At 38.7% G+C, this 26,820-nt stretch overlaps 2 protein-coding genes across 2 annotated transcripts in view; one reads left to right on the forward strand and one right to left on the reverse strand.

The window, feature by feature from the left end:
- Positions 1-6,090: 6,090 nt before the first annotated feature.
- LOC144638030 (uncharacterized) overlaps positions 6,091-26,820 on the forward strand; it is a 75,012-nt gene continuing 54,282 nt past the window's right edge. Inside the window, exon 1 of the mRNA XM_078497132.1 lies at positions 6,091-7,354. Coding sequence (XP_078353258.1) covers positions 6,278-7,192 — 915 coding nt within the window. The 5' untranslated portion in view covers positions 6,091-6,277 and the 3' untranslated portion in view covers positions 7,193-7,354. The remainder of the gene's footprint in view (positions 7,355-26,820) is intronic.
- The window catches only part of LOC144637984 (adhesion G protein-coupled receptor L4-like), a 35,856-nt gene continuing 17,711 nt past the window's right edge, over positions 8,676-26,820 (reverse strand). Inside the window, exons 4-20 of the mRNA XM_078497078.1 lie at positions 22,855-23,072; positions 22,669-22,728; positions 22,323-22,527; positions 21,894-22,001; positions 21,263-21,350; positions 14,568-14,658; positions 14,433-14,485; positions 13,854-13,977; positions 13,107-13,210; positions 12,410-12,512; positions 12,151-12,301; positions 11,964-12,045; positions 11,089-11,155; positions 10,719-10,801; positions 10,330-10,450; positions 9,761-9,802; positions 8,676-9,031 (exon numbers count right to left, since the gene is read on the reverse strand). Of these exons, the coding sequence (XP_078353204.1) occupies positions 8,876-9,031; positions 9,761-9,802; positions 10,330-10,450; positions 10,719-10,801; positions 11,089-11,155; positions 11,964-12,045; positions 12,151-12,301; positions 12,410-12,512; positions 13,107-13,210; positions 13,854-13,977; positions 14,433-14,485; positions 14,568-14,658; positions 21,263-21,350; positions 21,894-22,001; positions 22,323-22,527; positions 22,669-22,728; positions 22,855-23,072 (1,856 nt within the window). The 3' untranslated portion in view covers positions 8,676-8,875. The remainder of the gene's footprint in view (positions 9,032-9,760; positions 9,803-10,329; positions 10,451-10,718; positions 10,802-11,088; positions 11,156-11,963; positions 12,046-12,150; positions 12,302-12,409; positions 12,513-13,106; positions 13,211-13,853; positions 13,978-14,432; positions 14,486-14,567; positions 14,659-21,262; positions 21,351-21,893; positions 22,002-22,322; positions 22,528-22,668; positions 22,729-22,854; positions 23,073-26,820) is intronic.

Consider the following 26,820-nt stretch of genomic DNA (forward strand, 5'->3'; position numbering starts at 1 on the left):
AAAGCAAATTTATATGTAATATAAATGCCAATTTACATGTAATATAAATTAAAGTTAATGTGACAACCATGAAAGGAGTTCAGAGAAGTCATAAGATCACTCTATTCAAATACGCAGATCTGTCACGCAATATGCTGCAAGACTATCACTCTTGCGTTACATTCAAAGGTCAAACTCACTTCTGAGTGTGATGCGCTATTCGGGCTGGCCAATCACATCGCCCCTTTTCTATTATGTCAATCAAGGCCATGCGGTTTTATCTAGACTTGAGTAGTTTTACTTCAAATTCTCTGAGCTCCCTAAAAGAGTTTTCACAATAATTCCCACCCACCCAACCCTCTTTGGTTCTCTTTTAGCTTAGTATTTGTAAAAATGTAGGCAATGTTTTAGTTCTACGCACATATCCGGCTATGTTAAGGGTGTTTATTATATTACTATTATTATTTTTAAACGTTAGCCATAGCTGATGGACTAAAGAAGCAAGCCCGCATTTATAGACATTATTCTAATAATTATTATTTCCATTTTGTATGCTTACTTACGTTTAGAGCTGATGGACTTAAGCAGCATGCCTGCTTACAGAAACATTGTTTTTTATATTGTTATCATTTGGTATGCTAGCTCAGGCTTAGAGCTGTTGGACTTGAGCAATGTGTCTGCTTTTGAGATATTGATATACATGTAACTGTTAGCTTTTGTGTCGAGCTGGCATGTATCAACTCGACCATTCTGTTATTCGATTACTGTCTCTTCTGAACTTCTTCAATAGCTTTAGACCATCTTAATTAAGCATTGTCTTTTCTTATAGTTAATAAACCACGGGAGGGGATGAAGTGCTCTGTACCATTCGCCCTTTTGCCCCATAGCCTCACAGGGTCAGCTTTCCCCTTATAGTGGGGCCCCCCACTGTTGCTGTTGTTGGTTGTTGTGATTGTTCCCAAGGGTCCTAGAGATTAGGACCCCAGTTTCTTGGGAACCAGGGCATGTGGTTGTGTTTGTTCCCAAGGGTCCTAGAGATTAGGACCCCAGTTTCTTGGGAACGTTCCCAAGGGTCCTAGAGATTAGGACCCCAGTTTCTTGGGAACCAGGGCATGTGGTTGTGTTTGTTCCCAAGGGTCCTAGAGATTAGGACCCCAGTTTCTTGGGAACTAGGGCTTCCTGAAAGGAAGGAGAGGATTCCAGTCTCTCGTTGCCAACTAACTAACCTGTGATACATGTACCCTGCATGATTTCTATTGATGATTCTGATTGGCAACTCGAGCACTTCATCCCTTACCCCTTTTCTCCCACTGAACTTGTTGTCTTGTTTTGACTACATGGGTTGGGAACATTAATTGTAAACAAGCAAAAACGTCGAAAGAACGACGGTTTTAAAGTTTGCTTGTTTGGCTTTGGTAGCGTTAACGACAACGTGTCAAAAATGAAGATATTAATTTCAACGAATTTTAAAAAGTTTGGAGAAGGAATACATAAAACTTACTATTCACCAATTTTTAAACTAATTCAGGGATTTAAATCACAGTTAAAATATCAAGTACAGCAAAAACTAAATTGCACTTGACTAGTATGTAAATCTTTATTCGCCAACAAAAGATTTAGTAGAAACCCGGCCCATGCATCTTAAAGAAACGAGGCTCTATTACGATGGTTGGTTAATTAGTCCTACACAATTGACGCTAGGGAAACTCTTATAATTTGACTTTAAACAGCTCTCCAACCACTATTTCGTGTTATTTTTTATTATATTTGCTTTTTTCAACACGAATGAGTTGTATTTTACTTCCTCATGAGTGTTATTGAATTTTAATTTTAAGCCTGGTTTTCACTAGCGACGCAAGCACAAGCGCAAGCACAAGCGCAATCACACAAAAAGGACAAATTTTGATCATTGCGAAAAGCATAATGGCGAGCACCAAAATGCAATGAACTTGTGCTCTTGCTTGAGTCGAAGCCTTTTTCACGGTAAAATAAGAGCTTTTATCGCTGCGCTTGTGCTTGCGTCGCTAGTGAAAACCAGGCTTTAAATAACAGTTTTCATGAATATTTTTTATAATTAGTTTTTCAAACGTTTCGACTTCCGTTTAGATATTTAACGAATACACTAAGCAGCCCTTTGCGGAAGTGAGCCAGGCCTACTCTGGGACCCAAAATCGCCGTAACTTTGGGCGACTTAAGGCGACTTTAGGCGATTTTAGCTTATTTTGTCCAAAATTACGGGCGAATTAAGGCGATTTTGGGCGACTTTAGGCGACTTTGGGCGATTTTGAGCGACTTTAGGCAATTTTAGGTGACCATTTAGGCAATTTTAGGTGACCGACCTAAGTACAGTTGTGGTATACATGTACATGGGAATCATCATGGTACACCATAAAGCATTGTTACAGAAAACTTAGAGCAACTTTGGGCGACTTTAGGCGACTTTGGGCGACTTTAGGCGATTTTGGGCGATTTTGGGCGATTTTGGGTCCCAGAGTAGGCCTTGAGCCACACTGTCACTTCTTTTGCGGACGAAGTGTCTCGTTAAGGATTCACAATTTCAAAGTTCATCTGACAAATAAATAAAGCATATGTGAAACTCGTTGTTCAACAATAACAAGCAATTGAAAACTGTTAAAAACTTATTGCAAAGCACGTTCCTTTTAAACAGAGACAAGAAAGCTAACGGTAGAGAAAATTGTTTTCCCCAAACAAATATAGTTTAATTATGGCACTCTGTGTTGCCTATAAAAAGATTGTATTTTCGGTATGAACTGTCAAGTCAACAACAACAGGACGATAAATTTGCATCGCTACCTTCAAAGTTGGCTACTTTCAAACCTCGCGCCATAAAACGCTTTTGAAAATTTCATGAAAAAGGACGGATAACTTGTCGTTAAAAAAACGTTAAACTCGACTTTATTGGGATAGAAAAATATTAGCAGTTATAATTAGTGTGGATTCGCATGGTGAGTCAACAACCAGAAACCATTATATTCATTCCTTTTTATTCTTCTTGTTTAACCGTTAGGCGTTGACAACAGCCCTTGTAACAAAAATTATTATCCAAGCAAATAATCAGTTTAAAAGTTGTTCCGCACCAAATAGAAAGAATACGAATTTAATAACAAATAAATTTCTATGGCGCTAGTATTATCTCCATTTTCAAAAGCTCTTTACATGAAATACAAACTACCAAAAACTATGCAGAAGCATGAAAGGTAAATTAGAACTTTAAAAAGGCAGTAAGAGATATTTAACTGTAGAATGCTATAAGAGATCTGTAGCGATCATAAGGCGCTTTGTATAGGGATTTAACCGCTATAAACTACACTAAACCTTTGCACGCAAATAAAGGAAACAAACGTTATACTCACTCAACATAATGATCGCTAAGAGGGTTCCGCTCCTCATTTTAACGTTCATCCCAGAGTCACATTTAAAAGAATGAACGTTATGTATCAGCTGTCGATCTGTTCAAAGCTTTTTCTCCCGTATCGTCGGAGAAGTATTATAATTTTTTTTTTTTTTTTGGGGGGGGGGGGGGTATACAAAGATGGCTATGCGGAAGGTAGTTGTGTTATATTTTAAAATGCAATTTCAACCTGCCTTGTAATTAACTGAACAGATCATATTAATGCGACAGATGTCTGTCTTGTGCTCACTTTTTATTAACCATTTTCCAATAAGAACTTACTTATGACAGGCAAAAAGAAGGCAGGCCCCTGTTTTACGTCAAGTGCGGACTTAAAAACAAACTAATAAACAGGTGCTACAAGTTAGTAGTCACGGAGCAAGTCAAATAACCCTCGGATGTAAATGCAAATTCATACCACCACCATAAACGTATTTTGCACTTAGTATAAAGCCCTTTTTGGCTCTTTAAACTTGCTGCGTAATATGATTTTAATTATGGCCAGTTCAGAGCGAATTGTCTACTCCAAAACGTTATCTGCCATTTCGTTCCAACCAGGTTAATGGCCATGCCGGTAAATCTTCGAAGGATCTGTATTCTGTGTTCCTGAGCACACAAACACAAAGGATTATTTTTCCGCTTTCTCAATACACATATGTACCTTTGACAAGTCGATCACGATTATGAAGGGTTTTTAATAATCATGCTGCAGGATGTGCTACGTCCGCAAATACAAATATATGTTAAATATATTTTAATTACAAGAGAGGAAAAGCTGTAATATCTATCGATAGACTTGAAAACACCTAAAAAAAGGCAGTAATTTTGAAACTGCACCTTTTCGCTGAAAGGATATGTGGCCGATGCTATTCTTTTGAACTTTGTTGCACGCTAAAGGTAAGGTAAACAGAGTACAATCAGAGTTCTTTTTAGATGTAAAGAATGTGATTTGTCACCAACGGATATAACAGAACAATCAGTTTTCAACACAAACATTCATTTATTTAAAATAAACATTAATAGGAAATCCTGCAAAAAACACTTACAAAGCACAAGCGGACGTGTTATCAGCGACACATAAAACCACCATCTCACTAACAAAGCTGCAAGCTGAAACTGTTTAAAACTTCGTATCTGACTTCGTGCGTTACTCAACTACTAAAACTCTTCAAGGAAAGCTTAGTTTTTTATCCATCCAAGAACGATGGCAAACTACACGAGCAAACCGAACCAAGCGCTCAACGCACCACCTGCAGGCATAGCAGAATTTTTGATAGCTTTGAACATTTTTCTCTTCATCACCGCTGCTGTAGGCAATGCTCTGATCCTCTTTGCTCTGAAGAATGTCTCTTCTATTCATCCTCCGACGAAACTTTTCTTTCGATGTCTGGCGATCACTGATCTTTGTGTTGGTCTTATTGTACAACCAGTCTTTACAACCGAAATTATGCTTCCTGTAATAAAAATGAACGGGACTGTTTTGTTCTATGTTTACAAAGTTTATTCATGTTCAGGCTTCATTTTGTGTGGAGTATCTATCTTCACATCGACAGCAATAAGTGTGGACAGAGTTCTCGCACTGTTGCTGGGTTAACCTGAGATCATGCCCTACCTCCCTACCTTAAGTCAAATCTTATGACGTCATCACTGATCTAATTTACATAATACAAAAACGTCAATATCTCTCAAACGAAAAAAGATATTTCGAAAAGAAAAACGCCGTTCTTCTGTATTTCGAAAGGCCTTTCAAATTAGCAGAAAATATTTTTCATGTCATATACACTTTAACCCTATCTTGTATAGTTGGAAAATCAGGGGAGTGAAACAAGCAGTTAAAAGCAAAGTCAGCCAGATTTTCTGTTTTTAAAAGACTACCTGTGTAATTCATATTAAACTTGTGCAAATATAGTGAAAATAAATTGTAGCTTAATTAATTTTCTTCAAGGAAAATCAATCATTCATTTGGAGCAAATAGTGAATCAGCAACCTTTATTAACTTTAATATAGGCATTATGCGAAGCCGTTGATGTGAAAACGCGAGGTTAGGTTACCACCAGACAATTCAGTGGCTGTCCAGCTAAGAGCGGACTGGTGCGTTTCGGGTCGCGAGTAAACCTTCCCTTTATTTTTTTTGTGAGTAAAAAGGACTTAATGTGAAATAATTAAAATCGAACTATTTTTTTTTTTTTTTTCAAAAAACTTTTTTGTGCTCCGCTACAGGGCAAAACTACAGGAAATGTAGTGAAACTAAAACTCACTGGAATCGCACTAAATCGCTCCAAAAACCACATAGGAGAAATAACAACAGATAGATTACTTCAGGTTGGTTTTTTTACATTAAACACGTTCGGAATCGTTATTTCCCAAACAAATCCTTAAATTTTTGCTGTTGCGTAACGGCCGCCCGCGTTACGCTCAAATCACAACACTCACACAACGCTGAACACACAATCTATATCTCCCATAAAGCTTGAGGTACCTGTGCAGCCACTTTAGTTTATGACATCTTCGGATGAGTTCAGGAATCATTGTACCCTTGGACTGCTCGTTGAAAAGATGTGAGCCCTAATTCTTTTTTCCTCTTTCATAAACGGCTTTCCTCAACGAGATAATAACAAAATAAAATTTGGTTTGTATCTGATCTTAAAAAGTTGGTAAAAAAAAACGTATAAAAAAATTGTGTCCTTCGATGTTGTGTCTCTCTTCACTTCAATCCCAGTAGATTTGGCGATAAATATTGTTCAACGCAAACTTGGTGAGACAACTGAATGGAAAGCCCTTACAAGCTTGACACAAGCTCAAGTTCTCGATCTACTCTCCTTCGTACTTAACAACAGCTATTTCTCATCTGAAGGAACTCAGTACCACCAAGTATTTGGCTGTGCGATGGGATCGCCTGTCAGCGCAGTGATCGCCGAATTAGTCATGGAAGAAATTGAGGAAAAGGCCTTAGCCTCTGCACCAGTAAAACCGCGCTGGTGGCGCCGCTACGTTGACGACTCTAATGCGTGCCTAAAGAGTGAAAGCATCAGAGTTTTTCACAGCCATCTGAATTCCATTAACCCTCATATCCAATTCACGATAGAAATGCCGACTACAGGTGCGGAAGGCCAAACCATAGCTTTCCTTGATACAAGTAACACGGTATCTGCGAGTGGTCAAGTGGAAGTGGGCGTGTACAGGAAACCCACGCACACAAACAAATATCTCGCCTCCGAGTCACATAGTCCCGCGCAAAGCAAACGAGCTGTAGTAAAGACACTAATGGATCGTGCCAAATATCTTCCCTCGACCTCTCAGCGGAAACAGAGCGAAAAACAACAAGTAATCGGTGACCTTAAAGTCAACGGATACCCCCAAAGTTTCATCGATCGTTGCCTTGTTTCGGCTCAAGAAACCATACAGCCAGAAAACCAAGAAAGTCAAGAGAGTCCAAGGGGTTACGCTTCAATCCCTTACATAAAGGGTGTTTCCGAGAGAGTTCGACGTGTTCTTAGCAGAGAAAACATAAGAACCACTTTCAAGCCTGTTAAAACACTGGGCAGTATCTTTAAGAAACCAAAAGACCGCCCCGCCACAAATCAGATCAAGGGAATTGTGTACAAAGTCAAATGCAAAACATGTGATTTTGCCTATGTGGGAGAGAGCAAAAGATCATGGAATTCGCGCGGCGCAGAGCACAAGCCTGGCACAAGATCTAATAACGAAAGCGCAATAAGATTTCACGCGGAAACAACCGACCATGACATTCATCCGGATTATGTAGAAATTTTAGAAAGAAATGTCAACAATAGGCAATAACGCCTATTCCTAGAAGCGCTACATTCTATCCAGGACATTAACTGTGTGAATGAGCATGTGCATTTCCCACAAGTTTATTTAACATTGGGAACATCCCTAGAGACCGGCGGTGTATAAAATACTTATTATGCAAAAACTGAACCAATTTTAACTCTGATGAAGGTAACAGAGAGTTACCAAAAATTCAGCTTTTTATACGTTTTTTACCAACTTTTTAAGATCAGATACAAACCAAATTTTATTATGTCAAACACTGATCGCCCAAATAACATCTACGAGATAATAACAAGGTTAGGTGTGAAGTCATCTCTTCACAGTACCATGATCAAACATTGAAGATTCTCTAACAAACGAAATAACTATAGCCCTGGTGTAGGCATACATATACTAATGGTACTGATCGATTTTTGATCGGCGCATAAATAAGGTACACCTTTAAGCAATCCCGAAAGAGCATGGTTACTAAATAACAGAAGAAAAAAAGACTCGATTAGTAAGCGAGCAAACACATCAAGTAACTTTTTGGGGGTTTTATTTTATATTTCCAGATATCTATTTATACCTAAGAAATGTTTGAGTAAAACTTTACTACTATTTCTACTTAATCAACATTTTTTTGACTTTATTGGTTGCCAACACAAGCAATGAAATAAATATTTACAGTTTTTTTTTCAAGCCAGTTAAGTTTAAATTACTGGAACCAGAGAACAGTTATCACCAGCTCCCCGCTGGGGAATTCATATTTAATTAAGGATTGATTAGTTGTCCTATCATCTTTTACGGTTTGAAAAGCGTGGTTTTGTTCATGCATCACAAAACCTACTAGTTATGAAGAAAGCTAAGTATTTTAAAAAATTGTTATCGCTATTCAAACTGTTAAAATATCATTCTTTAGTTTTTTTATTGTTGGTACCTACTAGAAGTTCGAGTACTGTTTATGGTTTCCTTTTAAATTTTCCGAATACCCCTCCTCTCCATCACTTTCCCCCCTTGGCAAACAACCAGTTAAAAACTCTCGAAGTTATAAATATATACATCAGTACTGCCGGAAAATTATCTCAACATGTGACCAGTTTATGAAAGTTTATTTGTAGCTACTGCAAAAGATACTTAAAAGTACTCCTAAAATCAGGTAACCCGAGATTCTACGCAATAGCCAAGGATGCATGGTCACTGTCTTGGCTTCCTTGGGTATTGTAAGCATTTGTTATAGTGTCGCTAACAACTTGAGCTGAGCTGGCCTGTAAACAGTTAACTTAATACTATTCAACCGTGCAATAATCCAAATTTTAACTTTTTACTCCGACGAAGGCCTTTAACGTCTAACATGACAAGTAATGTGACGTGGCCTTTGTCCATATTTAACAAAAGATCGTTTTTAACTTTTAATAACGCCGTCTCAGTGCTGTGATTCTGCCGATACGCGCTTTGGAGAACAGGAAATAAGCTGTTGGCTGTCATGTGATTATTATTATTATTAACGTTCAAAACGTCGGCTTTAACAAATTCACTAGATCACCTTAAGCTGACTACTCCACGGTGATAATCAACTACGTAGCAAACTAAACTACAGTCTCTTTAGAAACCACCCGCTTTGTAACACTTCTGTTTGTTTTCTTATATATCACGAGGGCATAGCAGTGTGTCTGAAAATTTGCCCAGAACACGAGTTTCCCTTTACTGCTACTTAAGTTCAAATACACTGTTGTATGGCTGAACTTCAATTGTCCCCACTGCGCTAACATCACTTTGATTAATCTTTGAAGTTTTCCTGGCAGCTTTTCCTTCTTTAGCAGCTGGAAAAACAACATTTAGCCTTCTCTTGAACCGGTCTCTCATCTGCATATATAATAAGACAGCAAAATTGATATAGAAAAAAACATAAATTCCCTGCTGATCGTTTCAGTTGGTCCTTAGCTTTCACTGGCAAAAAAAACACTGTCACAAAAACTAATGTAGCCGCGGAAAGCCTTTTTGGCATGAGATTTTACAGTATCACGTGCTACTTATCGATACTTATAAACGAGTTCCAGTCCTTCTAAGCCTCTAGAGCACATGTGCCCGGCCTTGGACAAATTTATCTAAAGACAGTGTGACTATTGCTGTTTCCCTTGGACAGGATTCACATTTTAGCATTTAGTCAAGTGGTTCTATAAGCTCTCTGTAAGTGAACGTTCTTGCTCGTGAATACAACAAGGTAATGCCCAGTTCTTTTGACACTCTCTGACTACTACAACACTTTTGACGGGGGAATTACCCAAACCATATAGGGCACCTAAAATCTAAAATGACCGCCGACAGAATTATCATGGTACCTTTTGCAATGTTGAAATGATTTGTTGTTTTAGAATTTGTGCCTTTATGTAATGTAATAAATGTGAGCCAAGTGCCCGCCACAAAACGAGATGCCGGTTTCTTTAAGACTTCAGACGATCATCACTGTCATTTTTATATGAGAAGAGCACTGCGCCTTCTGAGCCTCGCCATAATACTTGCATATTCTTTAATTGAAATAACCACAAATTACGGAATTTAAACAATCTACAGATCGTCTTCAGTGCATCTTACCTGACTGTTTCTCACACAGTGTAGGAGGAATATCAAGAATCCCTTTAAAAAAAGGAAATAATAAAATTATATAATGTTAACGCATCTCGGTGAAAAAAGATGAAAAGTTAAGACTACAACGTTTTTTGACGTTGACAACAAGCAATCTTGAATCACAATTAAATAACAAAATAATTACAGCAAGGATCCCAAAAGTGGGATCATTTATAATTTATTCACATTCTTACGTTCAGATTTAATCCATTTAGAAGTCAACTGTAAGCTGCCCTCGGCTTCTGATTCGATAAAGGCTGTACGAAAACATGCCAATTAATTAATAGTGGTCAAACGTTTGGGATACTTGCTGTAAGAAACTCAAGGGTGCCCAGCAGTATGATCAAGTAAGTTTTCTTCAAAACAGCCTGAAACACGACAAAATTAGGTATTCGTATATAGGTATACAGATTGAGAAACCATTGGCATGAAAAAGTATCTCTGTATATCATCAATTTGTCTAGCTTATAACATAAATGTGTCGAAAAGGTTGTAAAAGTAATTTAAATGTTAAAATCAAGGCTTAAATAATTCACCTGAATGGAGTTGAAGACCGTAAAAATGTAGACGAAAGCTTTGTGTAATGGCGACAGAAGACCAAATAGCCACGTGATCCCAAGCAGGGGAGTCATTACTGCGCATGCTTTGATGCCGAGTCTGCAAAAACACAACAATATTGGGATTGTAAGGGTTTCAAATTTTGTTATTCAAGCATTGAATGATGTTAAACCCGTTCATATTTTTACTCTGTACTGTTTACCGTTTTTTATTGTTAAATACATGAAGCACATATTGAGAATGGAAAATGAACTGTTAATGACACTACCATAGATTGCGTAAAATAATGCTGGGATGAATCCTGGTGTGTGATATGGAATTAGCGTATTTGTTGTTGCTACTCTTTGTGTTTTTGTTTTCTTCTTACCGTATCTGATGAATATGGTTGTCTTCTGTTGACTGCATTGTGGCCATTTCCTTGATGACACGCAGGAGTATCAAAAAGTTAAGCTTGAGAAAGAAAACAAGAAATGAGAGATCTAAAGGCATTGGGAGGACAAAATCTGTACACGCATATGAAGAGGAATATATTTTATTCACTGAGGGCTTGAGAAGCATTTTCTTGCGCATTTCATTTTCTATTTTTTAAATACAAAAAGAAAAATGAAACAAACGATCAAACAAGTAAACAAATAAACAACAAAACAAGCAAGCAACAGCCAATACTTCGAGCCAGAAGCTGTACAAAACCATTAAATTTGAGTCAACAAGACTGATTTAAAATTAGTTTTTCTTACAGTTTCAATCACCACCACAAATGCGACAAATATCCACATCAGATTGTTGTCCGAAGATATCCAACAGCTTAAAAAGCAAAAACGAAACAAAGGTTAAGGAAAATTATACATCTACAGCATATTGCTAAGGTATGAAAGTTAGGCTATGATGGGAATCAAACTTTCTTGACAAATAAAATATACTCTGCCCTTTGGTGGCTGCTAATGCAGTTCTTGCATTCAATGATTCTTTAACAGACATTTTGTATTTTTAATCGTTTTTAATATTGTATTTTTAACGCGTATTTTTAAAATTTTAATAATATAATGATATTGTATTTTTTTAATATATAGTTTTTAAATCTTTTTTAACATGGATTCTTTTATTTTTATAACTTAATATTGTCAACACTTTTAACATGAGCGTCTGACTCGGGAGACTGGACAACCACTCCTCGTGCTTCTGACATTAAATAAATTACCTTTACCTTTACCCCGGGAAGGACTCCCATACGAAAGAGGCGGGGATGCTTGTTGTCTCGCTTAGGGGTATGAATTTCGGATGTTTTGGTCTCATTTAGGGAGTTTGGGGGAAAATGACAATATTTTTAGCCGTCGGGGTCTCGTTTAGGGATGCACACGAAGAAATATACAAATACAAATTCTATTGTCAGAATTTTGGTATTTTTTGCACATTTTTGGTATTTTTTGCACATTTTTCACGCCCAGATTGGTCTCTTTTAGGTTAGCCTCCTACGCAGACGTTCTATTTTAGGGGTCTTTCAAATTTCCGGCGAGCCTCCCCGCCCCATTTATATGGGATTCCCCCGGGACTCTGCCTGCCAATCGGTAAGAAAGGAAAAAGAAAAAGAGAAGCGATCAAAAGAAGTGCTTACTATTCATCATCGACGAAACTCTGGATTCCATCTTTTCCTGCAGCAATGCTTAGCGACATGGCGACCAGGACTGCAGGAATACCTGCATTAAAAAAGAACAGAAGCATGTCTCCATAACTTTTAGAATTTATAAACCAAACAACCGCAATAACCGCAATAAACTATGACTATTCAAGATCAAACTTACCCCATGACACGACATGATAGATTGCAATCTTGTTGTTGATGTTGTAAACTTTGACAACCAGTAAGTAAAGATAGATTCCCTCGACAAGCATCCAACAGAAAGCAGTCATCAGAAAGTACTGCACAAGAGCTGCTGCTGTAACACAAGCAACCTGTGAAGCAACAAACACATTTGTCATTAATTCGTTACTGATTCACATCTACATCTACCCTCACGTATTTATAAGCTGCTTTTTTCGGAACTTTGTGAAGTCCCTCACCTGGTTTCCTGTGGCATTTATTCCGACAAGAAAGATTATCTGCCCAGCTCCGAGGGATCCGGCAAGACTCATTCTTATTTGAGACAGAGGCTGATGCACATCGCTGAAGGAGAAAAATACATAACAACAAAGCAAAAGCAAACAATAATCATATTTTAAAAAGTATGATGTTGGGCATCTACTCTGTGTGCTCAGGCTTTCCTTTTTTTTCTGGCGGGAGCAAAAAACCATGGAGGCATGCGAAGCGCGACCCGATCCATGCCAAGAATGAAGAGAGGGCAACACGTATTTAGCATTCTGTAAACGACATTTGAATCTTCACTGTGATTGGTGGAAATTATGTGCGTGTCTTTTAAAGCTATACTGGCTACCATTACTTTCATATATTTTTCACAACTTCAAATCATCCAATCGAAAATTCCGTCGAATTTGTGACAGGAATAGATAAAAAAAAACCCGTGGGCTTATAGGCAGTTTTTTTTAAGGGGACTGTCCCCACTATTCTCGTGGTTCGGATTTTAGCAGACATTAGCCATAGTAAGCCTGGCTTTACTTTACTCACTCAAATTAAATGCTTGCATCATGTTAAGTGGTTTCTGAACATGAAATTTATTTTCCGTGTTAGCACATCCTTGCGAAAACTAATTAGGAAAAAGCAAATGGTGCATAATGACGTGTATATAGATTGATTACTAACGTAAGAAGCGCATATGAGATTATCGTCAGAGTTTCTCCTGTGATGGAGAGAGCTAATCCCACGTAAGTAAGAATCCTCAGTATTGTCTCATCCTTCTTGGTGATCTGTCAGTTAATAACACAAACAATATGTTAAGTACTGGAAAGGCGTTGACGTCTTTATTTTCTTCTCTTGTTTGCTCGATAGTTAATTGACAATCTTTGGAGAAATTGGACTTTTTTGAGTAGTAAAATATATTATTGAATGGAAGCAAACAAGTACATTTACGTATACAAGCATTTACATTATGATACCAAGAAAAGAGAAACAAGTACAAAATAATTAACCGAATAATTAGCAGGAAAAGATAAAACTAAAAAAAACTTGAAATGTAATAAAACAGATACAGGAGAACAGCACAAGCTATTATATTGACCACGGTTGGAAATGTAGGAGCAGCAGCGGTGCTTTCTAGCTAATGGTTATTGCGTTGGACTCGGTGTCGAGCGGTCCGAATTGGAGCACGCGGTAGTCACAGTCATTGTGCCGGTTGTGTTTGCATCTCTAGCTACATCCAGGAGTAGAAATGGATACCAAGGAACAAATAGGGAACCGGGATAAAATGCTGCGGTAACCTGTGTTAGATTACAAAACTATCCAAGGGGAAGTAGCGATGCCCGGCTTAGCATGTCGTGTTACGGAAATTGGAGATAAGTTCTGTTGGTGTGTCGGCCCACCCTACTCTTGGCAATACTTTGTTAATGTTACCTCTAGACTATCGCTATAGTCGAATAAAACAGCGAAATGAGTCATATGGTTGCAGCTGCAATCCGTTTCTTTTGCATTGCTCGTCGATTTAGCATGACATCCTTCACCAGACCACCCGTCAGGACTGCAAGGAAGAAATAATTGATCTTACTAGAAAGAATATATGCTACAGCGAGAAAAATTATTTACAGGATTTTACCTTAATTTTGAGTCTACTTGGTCGCTTTTCTTTGACAAGTTAGGTGAAAACAGCAACAGTAACAACAACAAAATAAAAGTGAAAGAAAGTGCAATAAAAATAAATTGCGGCGAAGAAGGGGTATTTTAAAGAGGGGCAAAATGTGATCTTACTATTTTCACTTCTATTTAATAGAAGTACTTCAAATGATGTCCTTAGAAGGCAACAGTTGCTCCACCTTAGCTACAACACCGACCGTCTATCCAGTTTAGTTTAGGTCCTATTCACACTTAACGACAAACAAATGGTGTTGTAAGCTTGCCAGCCGCATGCGACAGTCTTAAGCAACAGGACTAAATCGACCGTAGCCATGCCGCAAAACATTTAAGCTTGATACTCACCTTTCTTCACCAAAGCCATTCCAAAACACACAGAATCCCTTGTCGTCAACAATCTGAAAACAGATTTGGTCACAACTCTTATTAACGAAATAAAAGCAGCAAAATAAAGCGAAGTATTTGTTGTGCTGTGGTTACCTTTAAGTGCCTGAAAATTAAGGTGACGTTCTCCTGTAAAACGTCTGGCTTTGGATTCATCGCAACTGCCACTATTGGGCTATTGAGTCGCCTGAAAATGATATGAATATGTAGAAACGATTAGTTTAACATGTCGAGTTCTGCTGAAGACTAAAAAGTCATGAATTCGTCCTTCCTCACAGTAATGTGACACCTTTGGCTGTACGGTAGATCACAGGCGGTGTGCGCACTGGGATCGCTATGCATCATGGTCGAAATTAAAATTCTGGTCATTTGTGTCAGGTCGTGGATTAGTGCACATTTCGTGGCAGGCGACGAAGGCTAGCTGTTTTCGTTAAATACGCTGCGAAAATCAGTGAATTTGCTATGTTTTCTTTAAAAGAACGTTAATGAACAAACAAGTTCGAGTTTGGTTGCGAAAACAGTCTTCGCTTCTTGATACATACCGTTTGTTTATATGTACATTCGCATGTTGGTCCATGTGAGTGAAGGATAAATTATCTGCCCTGCCGGTGCATCGATAGCGGTCGATAGCCTACCATCTACTGCAAGACGACTCAATACCTGGGCCCAATATCACTTTCTTCGATCATTCACGATCAGTCAGCACTTTTTTGACTCTTCTTAAAGTCAGTGATCCCAAAACAATCGTGAGCAAACTCAAGGTAAGATGGCCTGTTCGAATGTTTTGACTTCTCTGTCCGTTCAGTCACTTCAGTGCCACTTTGAGTTTTGAAATCGATTTGATCGTTTCGAGCTTTCAATTGTAGAAATATTGCGTTAAAAAGGCTTGATTTAATAGCTGCCTTGTGTTGTATAAGCTACCGAGTCTGCATGATAAGAATTGTACTGATGTATTCTTGTGTTTATGTTTATACAAACTGAAAAGTTGGTACAAAATGTTATGAACAAGATCCTTTATAATTTAAGCTTTTCCAGGCTTTTTGCTGCTTGTTGCAGTTCTTTTTTGTTATTTACGGTTGAGGTTTGACTTCCTCCTGCATATACATTTTTAAAAAATTATTGAGCAACATTTCCCATGGGCTTGTTCTTTTTAAACTAGAACACTTCAGTAATACTTGTAACAGGTGGTTAAATAGAAAGTGTTAAATCAAATAAAAGAAAAACTGCATTTTACTGTATGTTTATTTGTCATTGCCAGTTTTTTGGTACAATTCTTATGAAAAGTAGTTTAACTGTTTTGTTATAGCCATGAAACAGCAAATGGCATTTGTGCTTATACAGCCTGATGGTGTCACCAGGAGAGTTTGGGAGAATTTCATAGTTTATGTTCAGTTAGTTCTCTTGTGGTTATATTAGGCTATCAAAACATGTCCCAAAAAGCCTACAAGGCATTCCCATGTTTACATACCTCCTGAAACAGGTTCGCACACAAATGAGCATGCAATTGCTTGCTCGAATTGTAAAACAGTGAATATCATACTCATGAACCTTTCAGCTTTCGATCAGCCTGCATTAGCAGGTGTAATAAATAGCAACCAGATCAGAAATTATGATACAAGTCTTCTTTCATGCCTTTTAACTCCTTCTCTCTCCCCATTTATTGAATTATAAAATGGGTTCAGCACCTGGATCTTGGAATGTAGTGATATAAGGCAATTTTTTGCAAGTCATTTCTCTCATCTGAATGCATTCTCTCATCATTGACATATTAGCACTGATCTAAATGACTGCACTTGCTTTGATGCCAGTTATTTATAGCAATAGCTGTTTTCCCTGCCCTTGGTTCATGTGGTGACCATTTTAGCACTCAGTATACATTCTGCCTACCAAAATAAGCAAATCCCTGAGTATCTCTGTTGTCATCTAAGGATCTTTATCATGCCGTCACCTTTAAAATTCACAAATTGGTGTATTTTTCTTTTTTAACAATTACCTGTCTTCAATGAGCACATTTTATACAAGTAAACAATGAACACAAGTCAAGCATACAGACTTTCATTCAATTTATTTAATCTTTATTTTAGACACATCAACATCAAAATACCCTTGAATGAACTTCCCCACAGAGTTTGATTCAGCTTTTAAACACATCTTTGACTTATAATAACGATAAATCGTTCCCTTTGACTAAAATGAACTCAGATAACTTCATGAAATTGCCAGTTTCACAAGAAGCCAATACATTATTTTTTTATTTAGTTTGGGTTAGCCTGTTGATTTCTATCAGCCATGCACCGATGTAAAACATTTTAAGCACCGCTGGTAATCTAAACAATGTTGGAGGAAACGGTTCGTCGATATCTCATGATTAAACGAGTCACACCATGCGATCACTTCTTGTATGACCTTGCATCTGTCACCTCTTCGAAGCCATATTTGCCACCAAAACATGTCTGTATTAATTCGGAAAATCTACAACACAACGAGGGGAGCGTTTGGGAGCGTTTATACCCTGGCTTAGAACAAGCATTGTAGAAACAGTTTATACCAATTTCTTCGTCCAATGTGCAATGTACGAAAAATTACAGCTCAAGACAAGACGGATTCAAATTACATGCTCATACGGGACGAATTTTCGTTGTCCGCGTTTTTGCTGAAAATAATATACATTGCTTATTTTGTTGACAGAAATACAATCTTAGTGAGTGTAAGTATTTGTAACTGTAGAAAAGGAGCTCAGAAAAGAAATAATTCTATCGATAAACGAAGCTTGTAACTTACAAAATTTTCCCAGCTTAGCCGCCATCTTGAAAATTTCACATCCACAATGCAAAGCGATCCCAGTGCGCACACCGCCTGGGTAGATCATGTACAACAGGCTAAGTTCAGACACAGAAACCGACAAATTTACACAATCAAAGATCTCTTCGAGATATCGACTTTTTTTGCATGAGGTTAGTATGAGTAGAAGGTTTATCCTGGGCATTGTTGTTCGAACATATCATGGAAGAATTCGGTAGTATCGTCGTGTACGGGTTAACCAACTACGTCATTTTCGTAAACGGTTCTCCTAACGTTGTCGTTAGTTTCGTCGGTCGTATAATTTAGTAATTATTGTAATTAGGGGAAATTTGAATAAAGATGATATTTATTATTCTAATAAAAACACCTTTTTATCGAAATGTTCTTCTTACACTGTGACAGTGACGGAAACGGAAGTCAAATATACCCATTCCAAATTTATTACTTAATATATAAACCCCTTTATACAAAAACCTGACATTCCAAATTTATTACTTAATATATAAACCCCTTTATACAAAAACCTCCAACTGGCACTGTGACAGTGACGGAAACGGAAGTCAAATATACCCATTCCACATTTATTACTTAATATATAAACCCCTTTATACAGAAACCTTCAACTGGCACTGTGACAGTGACGGAAACGGAAGTCAAATATACCCATTCCACATTTATTACTTACTGCTACTGCAGTGTGACAGTGACGGAAACGGAAATCAAGGTCAAGGTAGTTACATGTAAGAGTCAAATTACTAGTCTAATTAAACGAAAGTTATGGGACTATTTTGGGCCTTTACAATGTTGTCCAAAGTTTCGAGGTCTGCAGTTCAGTTGTTTTATATTCTCTCTAATAAGCAAACGGACAACTTGCGATTACTTTCTCTCTTAAGTATCCTTTCGAGAATAAAAGACAAGCTAGTGTAACGCGAGGAGTAGACACCAGGCTCCAAATCGAGCTAAATCGCCTGCTCCTCATTCTTCTCGCGGCCACTTCTACTTCTTCAAACAAAGTACCCTCGCACGCTACACGGTTTCCGTCACTGTCACAGTGCCAGTTGAAGGTTTCTGCATAAAGGGGTTTATATGTTTAAAGTAATGGGTATATTTGACTTCCGTTTCCGTCACTGTCACAGTGCCAGTTGGAGGTTTTTGTATAAAGGGGTTTATATATTAAGTAATAAATTTGGAATGGGTATATTTGACTTCCGTTTCCGTCACTGTCACAGTGCCAGTTGAAGGTTTCTGTACAAAGGGGTTTATATGTTAAAAGTAATGGGTATATTTGACTTCCGTTTCCGTCACTGTCACAGTGTAAGAAGAACATTTCGATAAAAAGGGGTTTTTATTAGAATAATAAATATCATCTTTATTCAAATTTCCCCTAATTACAATAATTACTAAATTATACGACCGACGAAACTAACGACAACGTTCGGAGAACGGTTTACGAAAATGACGTAGTTGGTTAACCGGTACACGACGATACTACCAAGAATTCAAACGTCTTTCAGTTCAAGCATTTTTTATTTTCGCGGAGTAAATGCTGTATTTGTCAGTCGCGACGACTGGGTGCTTTGCGACTCATATACTTTGGCTTGGTTAAAAAAGGTAAACTTTGACGTTTGCCTTTAACATGTTTAATCGAAATAGTTATTTCCTTTCGAGTTAGAAAGATTTCTACTCGGCCTAATGCAGAAAAATAACGCCTGATCGCAGGTTAGGTTACGCACGACAGAGTTACCTTTTGTCTCGTCACGCAATCTTAACCCCACATTGAGAAGTAAATTTTCGTTTGGATATTAGCAAAAGCCGCTTCTCCTCGCGTTATTCTTTACCTTACAGCTACACATGCCATTTCTAACGACTGCATTTCCAGCAAAACAGTTGCTGTTATTTTTCTAATGGCGATCGATGCATTTACTTCTGAACAGAAGAAACGTTTAACGTTCACTGCTTACACCGGAAGTAATTTCACAACAGGCTACAAAAACACTTATAAATATCACTTAACACATTTAATGATGTTGCAATTAGCGAAGCGCACTAATGACGTCACAGAACTTGACCCCCGGTGTGAGTCAAAATTCAAACAAACAAACCGCTCTCTGTAAGAGCAATGTATGGTTGGCGGGCACTTTGGGGGCATATTTAGCGATTGTTTCACAAAACCATGGCCAGATTGGCTCGGATTTCGAGAGAAAGCCTTACCTGTGCAACGTAGAAAGCTCAAACCGTGGTTTGAAACAAAAGGTTTGTCAAACAGAGCGATTATTCAATAAATGTGTAAAATGTTTTACTCTCAGTTATTGAATGGATTATAAAGGCCCGATTTGCTGCCAGGATTTGCTGAAAGAAAACATTTATTTTTATGAGAAATGCAAAACGTTTACACTGTTCTTAGTGGCACATTTTCCAACACAACAGAGCTAACCTCAGATTTATGCCACCACAAAATTACACAAAGAAACGCTCGTCCGATCGGTCCCCTTGCCTGACCCGAATATTTTAAGAGGTCAATTTCGTTACACAATTGTCGCGGCAAATACTATTTAATATACAATGATCGAGCTCGGCAGCTGTAGCTGCAGTCTGTTATAGTAATGGGGATAAATAACAGCTTTATTAAAATCAAACCCGCCGTCAATTCCATTAGAGAGGCGTTTGAATAGCATAATATTTTCGCCCTCTATCTATCATGTGTCGAAACAGATCGGATGACCGGCGATCAGTGCCGTCAAATTCGGGAAGAATTCTGAATTTCTTGCAACCGACGATCTTTCCGGTGCCTAAATGAAGCAATCCTTCGCAATTATATAATTCGATAGTAACTCGCTATCCGCCGCTTAAATTTCTCGGCAGCCTGAATAATTTTGCAGCGGGAATCAAGGTGTTATTGCCGGATCTTCGACTAATAAATTCAATTTTGGGCTATTTTTTGGATACCTTCAATCTGTTTTCACTTACTAAAGCAAAAATGTTTGGAATCTATCATTTTTCGAGCCTTTCGAGAATCTCGGCCTCACATTGTGCCTTTCTCGCCCCTTTTTTCTTGTCAAGAATGCGTCCCTCCATACAAAGCCTTTGCCCAAACTAAAATTGTTGTCCGACTCACGCGGGGGGGGGGGGGGGGGGGGTATCATGTGGCGAAATCTATTTTTAGTAATAGTGCGCTTCGCTAGATGATGTTGCAATTCTAAATTGTGCAACTCAGCAGAAATAATCAATTGTCACGAAATGAGATCCCTTTGGTTAACTATTAGCAACGTTTTAGTGTGTGAAAGACTTGTACGAGTACAAATTTGCGTTGTTAATCGTTTTAGGTTAAATTAATATTAGCGCCTAAAGACTTGTACTAGTAAAAATTGCGTTCTTAATCGTTTTAAACTTCACTGCCTTCGAGCGCTGAACCGCTTACATTCTTAATTGGTTATGTGACGTAAGATTTGGGCTACTCACGTTTTTGATTCTTATATAATGTTTGTAAATTTGACAAGTCAAGTTTTTTCTACAAGAACGGAAGTGCTGAAGCACAACTATAGAGTGACACTTACAAGTCACGCGCTTTGATCACCCACAGCGGAAAGTATTCCCTTGAGAGTTAACAAGAATGCAATCCCTTCCGGTTCAGATTTGAGTCCACTAAACGCTATTCTCCTACTTCTTTGCTTGTAAACAAGCAAAACAAGTCGAAAAAAAGGAGAACCTTACAAACGTCTAATAATGAAATGAAACGACAGGAACATTTTCTCAACCGGAAGAGGGTCAGGGCCTACAAGAAGCAGAGGGCGCAGCCAAGTCCACCTGTAGTATGTTTTAACAACAAAAGCTTGTTTCTATTTCCTTTTTCACTAAGGAAATACCTTTGACCCCGGCCTTCATGTGAATGGCTTTGACCCAGACTTGGCACAAAGAAGTGTTTAAGAATTTTTGCACAAGTGATTTTAATAACGTTATATAAAGAAGGTAAGAAAGATTTTACGAGTTACCTGGTGTCGCCAGTTCCATGATTCTTGGAATGTTTTCTTATAAACAATTCATGAAGAGCTTTGTACACAATATCGACTACCACCGTTTCTAGATGGAAATAAAAAGAACATTAACTTACAAAAAGGGAGCGATGAAGACTAAAAAATCCTAAGAAAGTTAAATAAGGGAAAGTTGCGAAGGTGGAGCTGGATAGGGCATGTACTGCGCATGGAACACCAACAGAATCCGCGCATTGCTCTTACCTGGGCACCGGAGGGAAAGAACAGCAGAGGGCGACCTAGGGAGACATGGAGGAGAACAGTGGAGGGAGAGAGACGGAAGATGGGTTTTGCCACCTGGGCAGAGGCAGTCAACGTTGCGAGAGACAGAGTGGAGTGGAGAAAACAAATCAATGGCTCTATTCTGCCAAAGGAGAGTTAGGAGTAAGATGATGAAAGTGACAGCAGTTTGACCAATCAGGTTGCTTCACGATATCATGAAGACAACTTAAGACAAAAGAAGCTAATTATGAAAAAAGGATAAAGGAAAGAACCTTTCCTTTTTTTAGTCTGAGCTTGGAGATTAACATCTGACAGAAGTGTAAGTACAATATTTAGGATTTAAATACGTGTAGACGTTTTGAACACAAACCATTATTGTTGAAATTTATTGATGGCACTTTGATAAAGGTTTGTCTTTCAGGTCCCTCGAGAAGGAAGTCGCTCGCATTTTGACGGAAGCCTCGCTGAATACGCAGAACTGTGGAATGAGACGGAAGACAGGTTATGAGCGTGGTGCATAAGTGGTAGTCATTGATTTCTTATACAAACTACAGTATAGAGAGAAACCATTTATGTTATATCAGTCCTGATCCATCTTTATAAAACTACAATTATATAGGTTAAAATCAATTTATCCGTCGATAAATTCATCGATCAATTAATTCTTAACTAATACAATAGAGGCTATATATATTAATTCATAATTGTGATAGTGACCGTAGAATATATCCGCACTAAATTTTAATATCTTTCTATGGTCTAATTCTGAGCAAAAAAAAAAAATTAAATGTCCACTCACCGAGGTTGTTGGAAACGATATGTATCTGTGGCGTTGATTCGCTGACGTGGTAGTTGCTATAATTAAGAACAAATTTCTCGAAAGCAACTGCCGTCTGAAAGATAGATTCCCTTTGTTCTTGTTCCACTGTCGCATCAAGTTGAACTTGCTGGGTACGTATCGTTTTATACTGCTTGGTGCTGTTTTTAAACAAATTGACGGCCTCCTGAAAACGCAAAAGTTCTGATTAATTATTATTTTACATAAAGGAAATCAAAATTATCCACAACCACAAATATCGCATATTAAATGATTTATTTCCCCTAGTTTGCTTGATAAGCTAGATAACAACAATTTCCCTAGTTACCTGTAGGGAAGTGTTTCGTTGGACATCTATTTTGTCCAATGTAGACATAAACTTCCTCTCCTGTAGTGTGAAGACAAATATGAAAACGAGACGACGATCAGTTTAGGTTAATTTATGTGAAAAAGAGATAAGAAGGGTCTGGATGCAGTTATCTAACAAACGGTCCAACAGCTATATTATACATACCACTTCCTTTAAATCCGCTGTTTGTGATGATGACAAGGATGATGAAGACAGGGTTGAGAACGATAATGAGGATGATGTCGGTAACAATACAGATGATGACACCGTTGTTGTTGCTGTTGGTATTGGTGCTGCTGTAAGTGTTGTTAATAGAGCTGATGATGTTGTCGAGGCCATTGGGGATGTGGCTGCTGCTCCTACCGTTGTTGATTCTCTGACTGCTGGTAAGTCAATATGTTATTTTAACCTTAACATTGCTGTTTCATTTAGTCAGGTGTTTAGTTACTTACGCAGTATTTTCTTACGTAATGTAAGGTGCAGATAGTTGAAGCATTGCTCTGCAAAGTTTCGGCTCAACCGAACGAAGAGTTGGACAAAATCAAATTGCTCGTGCTGTTATGTACTGTAATAAATTAAACACGAGAGACTTTCATCGCATTTCCAAACATCATGACGAGAGTTAAAAATACGTCGCGCAGCGGAGTATTTTTGACGATCTTCGAGGTGTTTGAAAATTTGATGTAACACTCTCTCGAGTGTTTGATATATCTTCTCATTTAAAATAAATATGATCACATATTCGAACCACCGTCACTGTCTAATTTCGTTTGTTTTAACTTGATGAATTATCAATGAATTTGAAAATTTATTTTAAACTGATCTAAGGCCGAAAACGATGTACACTTTCTACCTAACCTAACCCTAACTTATCCACAGCTCAACGAAAGCATCACTGTGACACCATCACCATTTAACAACTTGCCGACGCCGGCGTTACCTAGGCCGGATTTCCAGCCGCTTTTTCGGGAAAATGAGCCCGCGGTCATCCCCCCGAAAGCACGAAGACCGGACGTCGGAAATCGAGCCTAGGCGTTACCACAATACACAAAAACCACTAGAGTTATTCACTTTAATGTCGTTGCTTAATAGACAGCAGCTGTTATTATCACTATGACAGACTTTACGAGTCACCACACCTTTGGTGACTGATGGGCGCGCACTGCAAAGACAGCCTGGATATCGACTACCGCAGCGTTCGGTATCAACCTTGTACAAAGTAAAATTTGGTTTGGTCGTCCAATTTTTTTTTGACGCTTCAAAGGTGCTTAGAAAGGGCAATATGCTCTGTCAGTTGTATTATAAGGAGGCGATTTTAGGTTAAGTAGACAGTGAGTAGGGGAGGCGCGGTGGCCTAATGGATAGCGCGCTCGACTCCGAGTCGAACGGCCCGGGTTCGAGGCCTGGCCGGGGAGCTGCGTTGTGTTCTTGGGCAAGACACTTTACTCTCACAGTGCCTCTCTCCACCCAGGTGTATAAATGGGTACCGGCGAATTTACTTCTGGGGGGTAACCCTGTGATGGACTAGCATCCCATCCAGGGGGGAGTAGCCATACTCCTAGTCGCTTAATGCTACTGAAACCGGGATAAGCTCCGGCTGTATGGGCCTCATGGCTCGGAGACAGACTTTACCTAGACAGTGAGCCGGAGTCGAAAGACTGCCGCTCAGCAGATGTGTAGAGGTGATAGATCTGCACGGTTTCCCATTAGTTCATTTTGACACCTCGGTATTAATTTTTGCTATTGCGATTATTCTTGTTTCATTCATATTCGCAAGATATGTTTTAAGCTCTCAAAATGTTCGGGAACGGAATTAAGAACACATAAATCTTCTCTAAATCACTTTGCAACACTATCTTCAACAACAGCTGAAGAGACTCGCTGTAGCCACTATAAATTGTTGCAATAGTATCTGTCGTTTACGACACTCTGGCACAATACCTCAAATCAATGGTGTCGAAGATGATCACGACATCGCACCACCAAAGACGCCAGACTACCGTGCCAGTGACGAAAACTACGACCAAAATGACCTTTGAAATGTCTGACTTGACAATTTTGTCGAATTTATTAAAAGCACTAATTGGAGCCTTATACAAAATCAGCCTTTGCTGGAAACAATATTTAAAAACCCTCCGATCAGCTCTTTTAAAAAAGGGTAAAACCCCTAAATGCATGCTTGTAAGAGCCTGTGAGAGCAAAGATATCCTTTGTAGGCGCCAGGGGGGGGGGGAAGCAACTTCCCATACATTCTCTTATATGAAATCTGAGCGATGCTCTCACAACTTGCAAAGCAATCATCGGGGCGGTAGTCAGCGGATGTCTCTAAGGCGCATGAGCAGCTCCTTTCTTTGTGAACTTGCCAAAATAAAAACAACATGGGACCAGTGAGAGAGTTCGATTTTTTTTATATATGTAGTAATAAAAAAGACTCTCTAAGTTTTGTCTTTAAAGCAGCGAAAATTTCTCCGGAAAGGTTCTTGGTGTCAATATGTGGTGTTTGTTATGAAATAAAACCATCACTGGAATGGTAATGAAAACGTGGCGATCGAATATTCCCGCGCTGGTCGGAGCTATTGTTCTTGCCGCTCTATTGTTTGAGGTTGTTTGTTGACTTGGTCTTTCTTTGTTTTACTTCATTTACAATCCCCATGTGGGCCAGTTGAAAATCGTGGTACAAACATGTCAAACATTTGCATTTCAGAACTGAAAAGTAGCACGGCATCACAAAATTCTGCGTTCTTAAAACTACACGACGATGACGAAATTTTCGGATTTAAACACGCTGCTTTTAGATTTTTAGTTAAGAGAATTGAACCCCTTTATAATAAGTGATTCCACGACATAGCAGCTTCCATTTCGCGGGAAAAGATTGCCTGTTGCATCATCGTCCAAAAACCGCTGACTACATCGTGAATTGATCGCTTTGCAAGTTGTGAGAGCATCGCTACTCGGTCCCAGACCTCGTTTCTTCCCCCCCCCCCCCCCCCCTGGTAGGCGCTATTGCGACGGGACCAGAAATGGCGCATGGGGATCCGTAAAGGCCTGTCTTTAATTTTAATTTGGCGCGCTGTTTGGTTGCGCGCCAGTGTTGGTAGTTAATTGAAACGACGCTACTTGATGTAGTTGCTGTACACGTTCGAACACGTGGAAACAGCTGAAACAGGCGCGCAAGTCACGGCGATTGTCTGTTGTTGATTTACAACATTTCTAATTAATTCTTCCATGTCTAGCAGACGTTGGGTGCACTGTCGTAACACGTTAGGATCCATAAAGACAATCTATAAAGAACAACGCAGAATACAAAACGGAGGCAAGACGGATAAACGTGAGAAATTTAGATGTTGTGAATATTGTGTGACATTTACGGCTTGTGGTGCATCATGGGAGAGATCGAGACACGTGACATCCTTAGATTACGTGGTCTGGCCTCGGAACGGTTGCTTGATTTTTCGCAGAAAAATTGCGGACGAAGATTTTTTTTAAAAGTAGGTCTGCGCTGTATTAAACGTAAAACCGGAAATCTGACCTGCGTGATTTCGATCGCGTTGTTTGAAAACGTCGGGAGTTTGTTAACTGAGATATATTTTTTCTCAAGCATCTCAGCGGTCCGGAATCCTGAATCCTTTAATCTGATTGGCTAATTGCGCGGGCTCCAGCGGTCCGGTTTTTCCGCATACGGACCGCTCACGGCGCGAAATCATTTTACATTGTCTAACGAACACATGAAAGTTTTGCTCTCCAAAGAATAAAATAGCCTCACCATCCATTGTTAGTGCTAAAGGACAAAAAAGCAGTGGAATTAAAGGCCTCAAAGTTCTTCAAAAGGCGAGGTATTTATTTATTTCTCAACAAAATCGAGTTGTAGTTTACCGCTCACAGTTTGCTGTTGTTTGTTCATCTCGCAATGATTTTCACGCCATTGCGGTAAAATTCATTCGGGTTTTTAGACTCTATCTATGTGCTAAACTGCATTGTTTATCTGTCACTTTTTGCTTAAACAGAACACTATTTACCATCATTCAAGGAAATGCGATTCTTTGATTAAAAACGGACAAATTAATTATCACAATATTGTGCCGTACGTAGACGCTACGCATTTCATTCAGTTTGGCACTGTTTATCAGAATA

Source organism: Oculina patagonica, chromosome 14 (genome assembly GCF_052425735.1).
Source record: "Oculina patagonica isolate OP01 chromosome 14, crgOcupat, whole genome shotgun sequence".
Lineage (NCBI taxonomy): Eukaryota > Metazoa > Cnidaria > Anthozoa > Scleractinia > Oculinidae > Oculina > Oculina patagonica.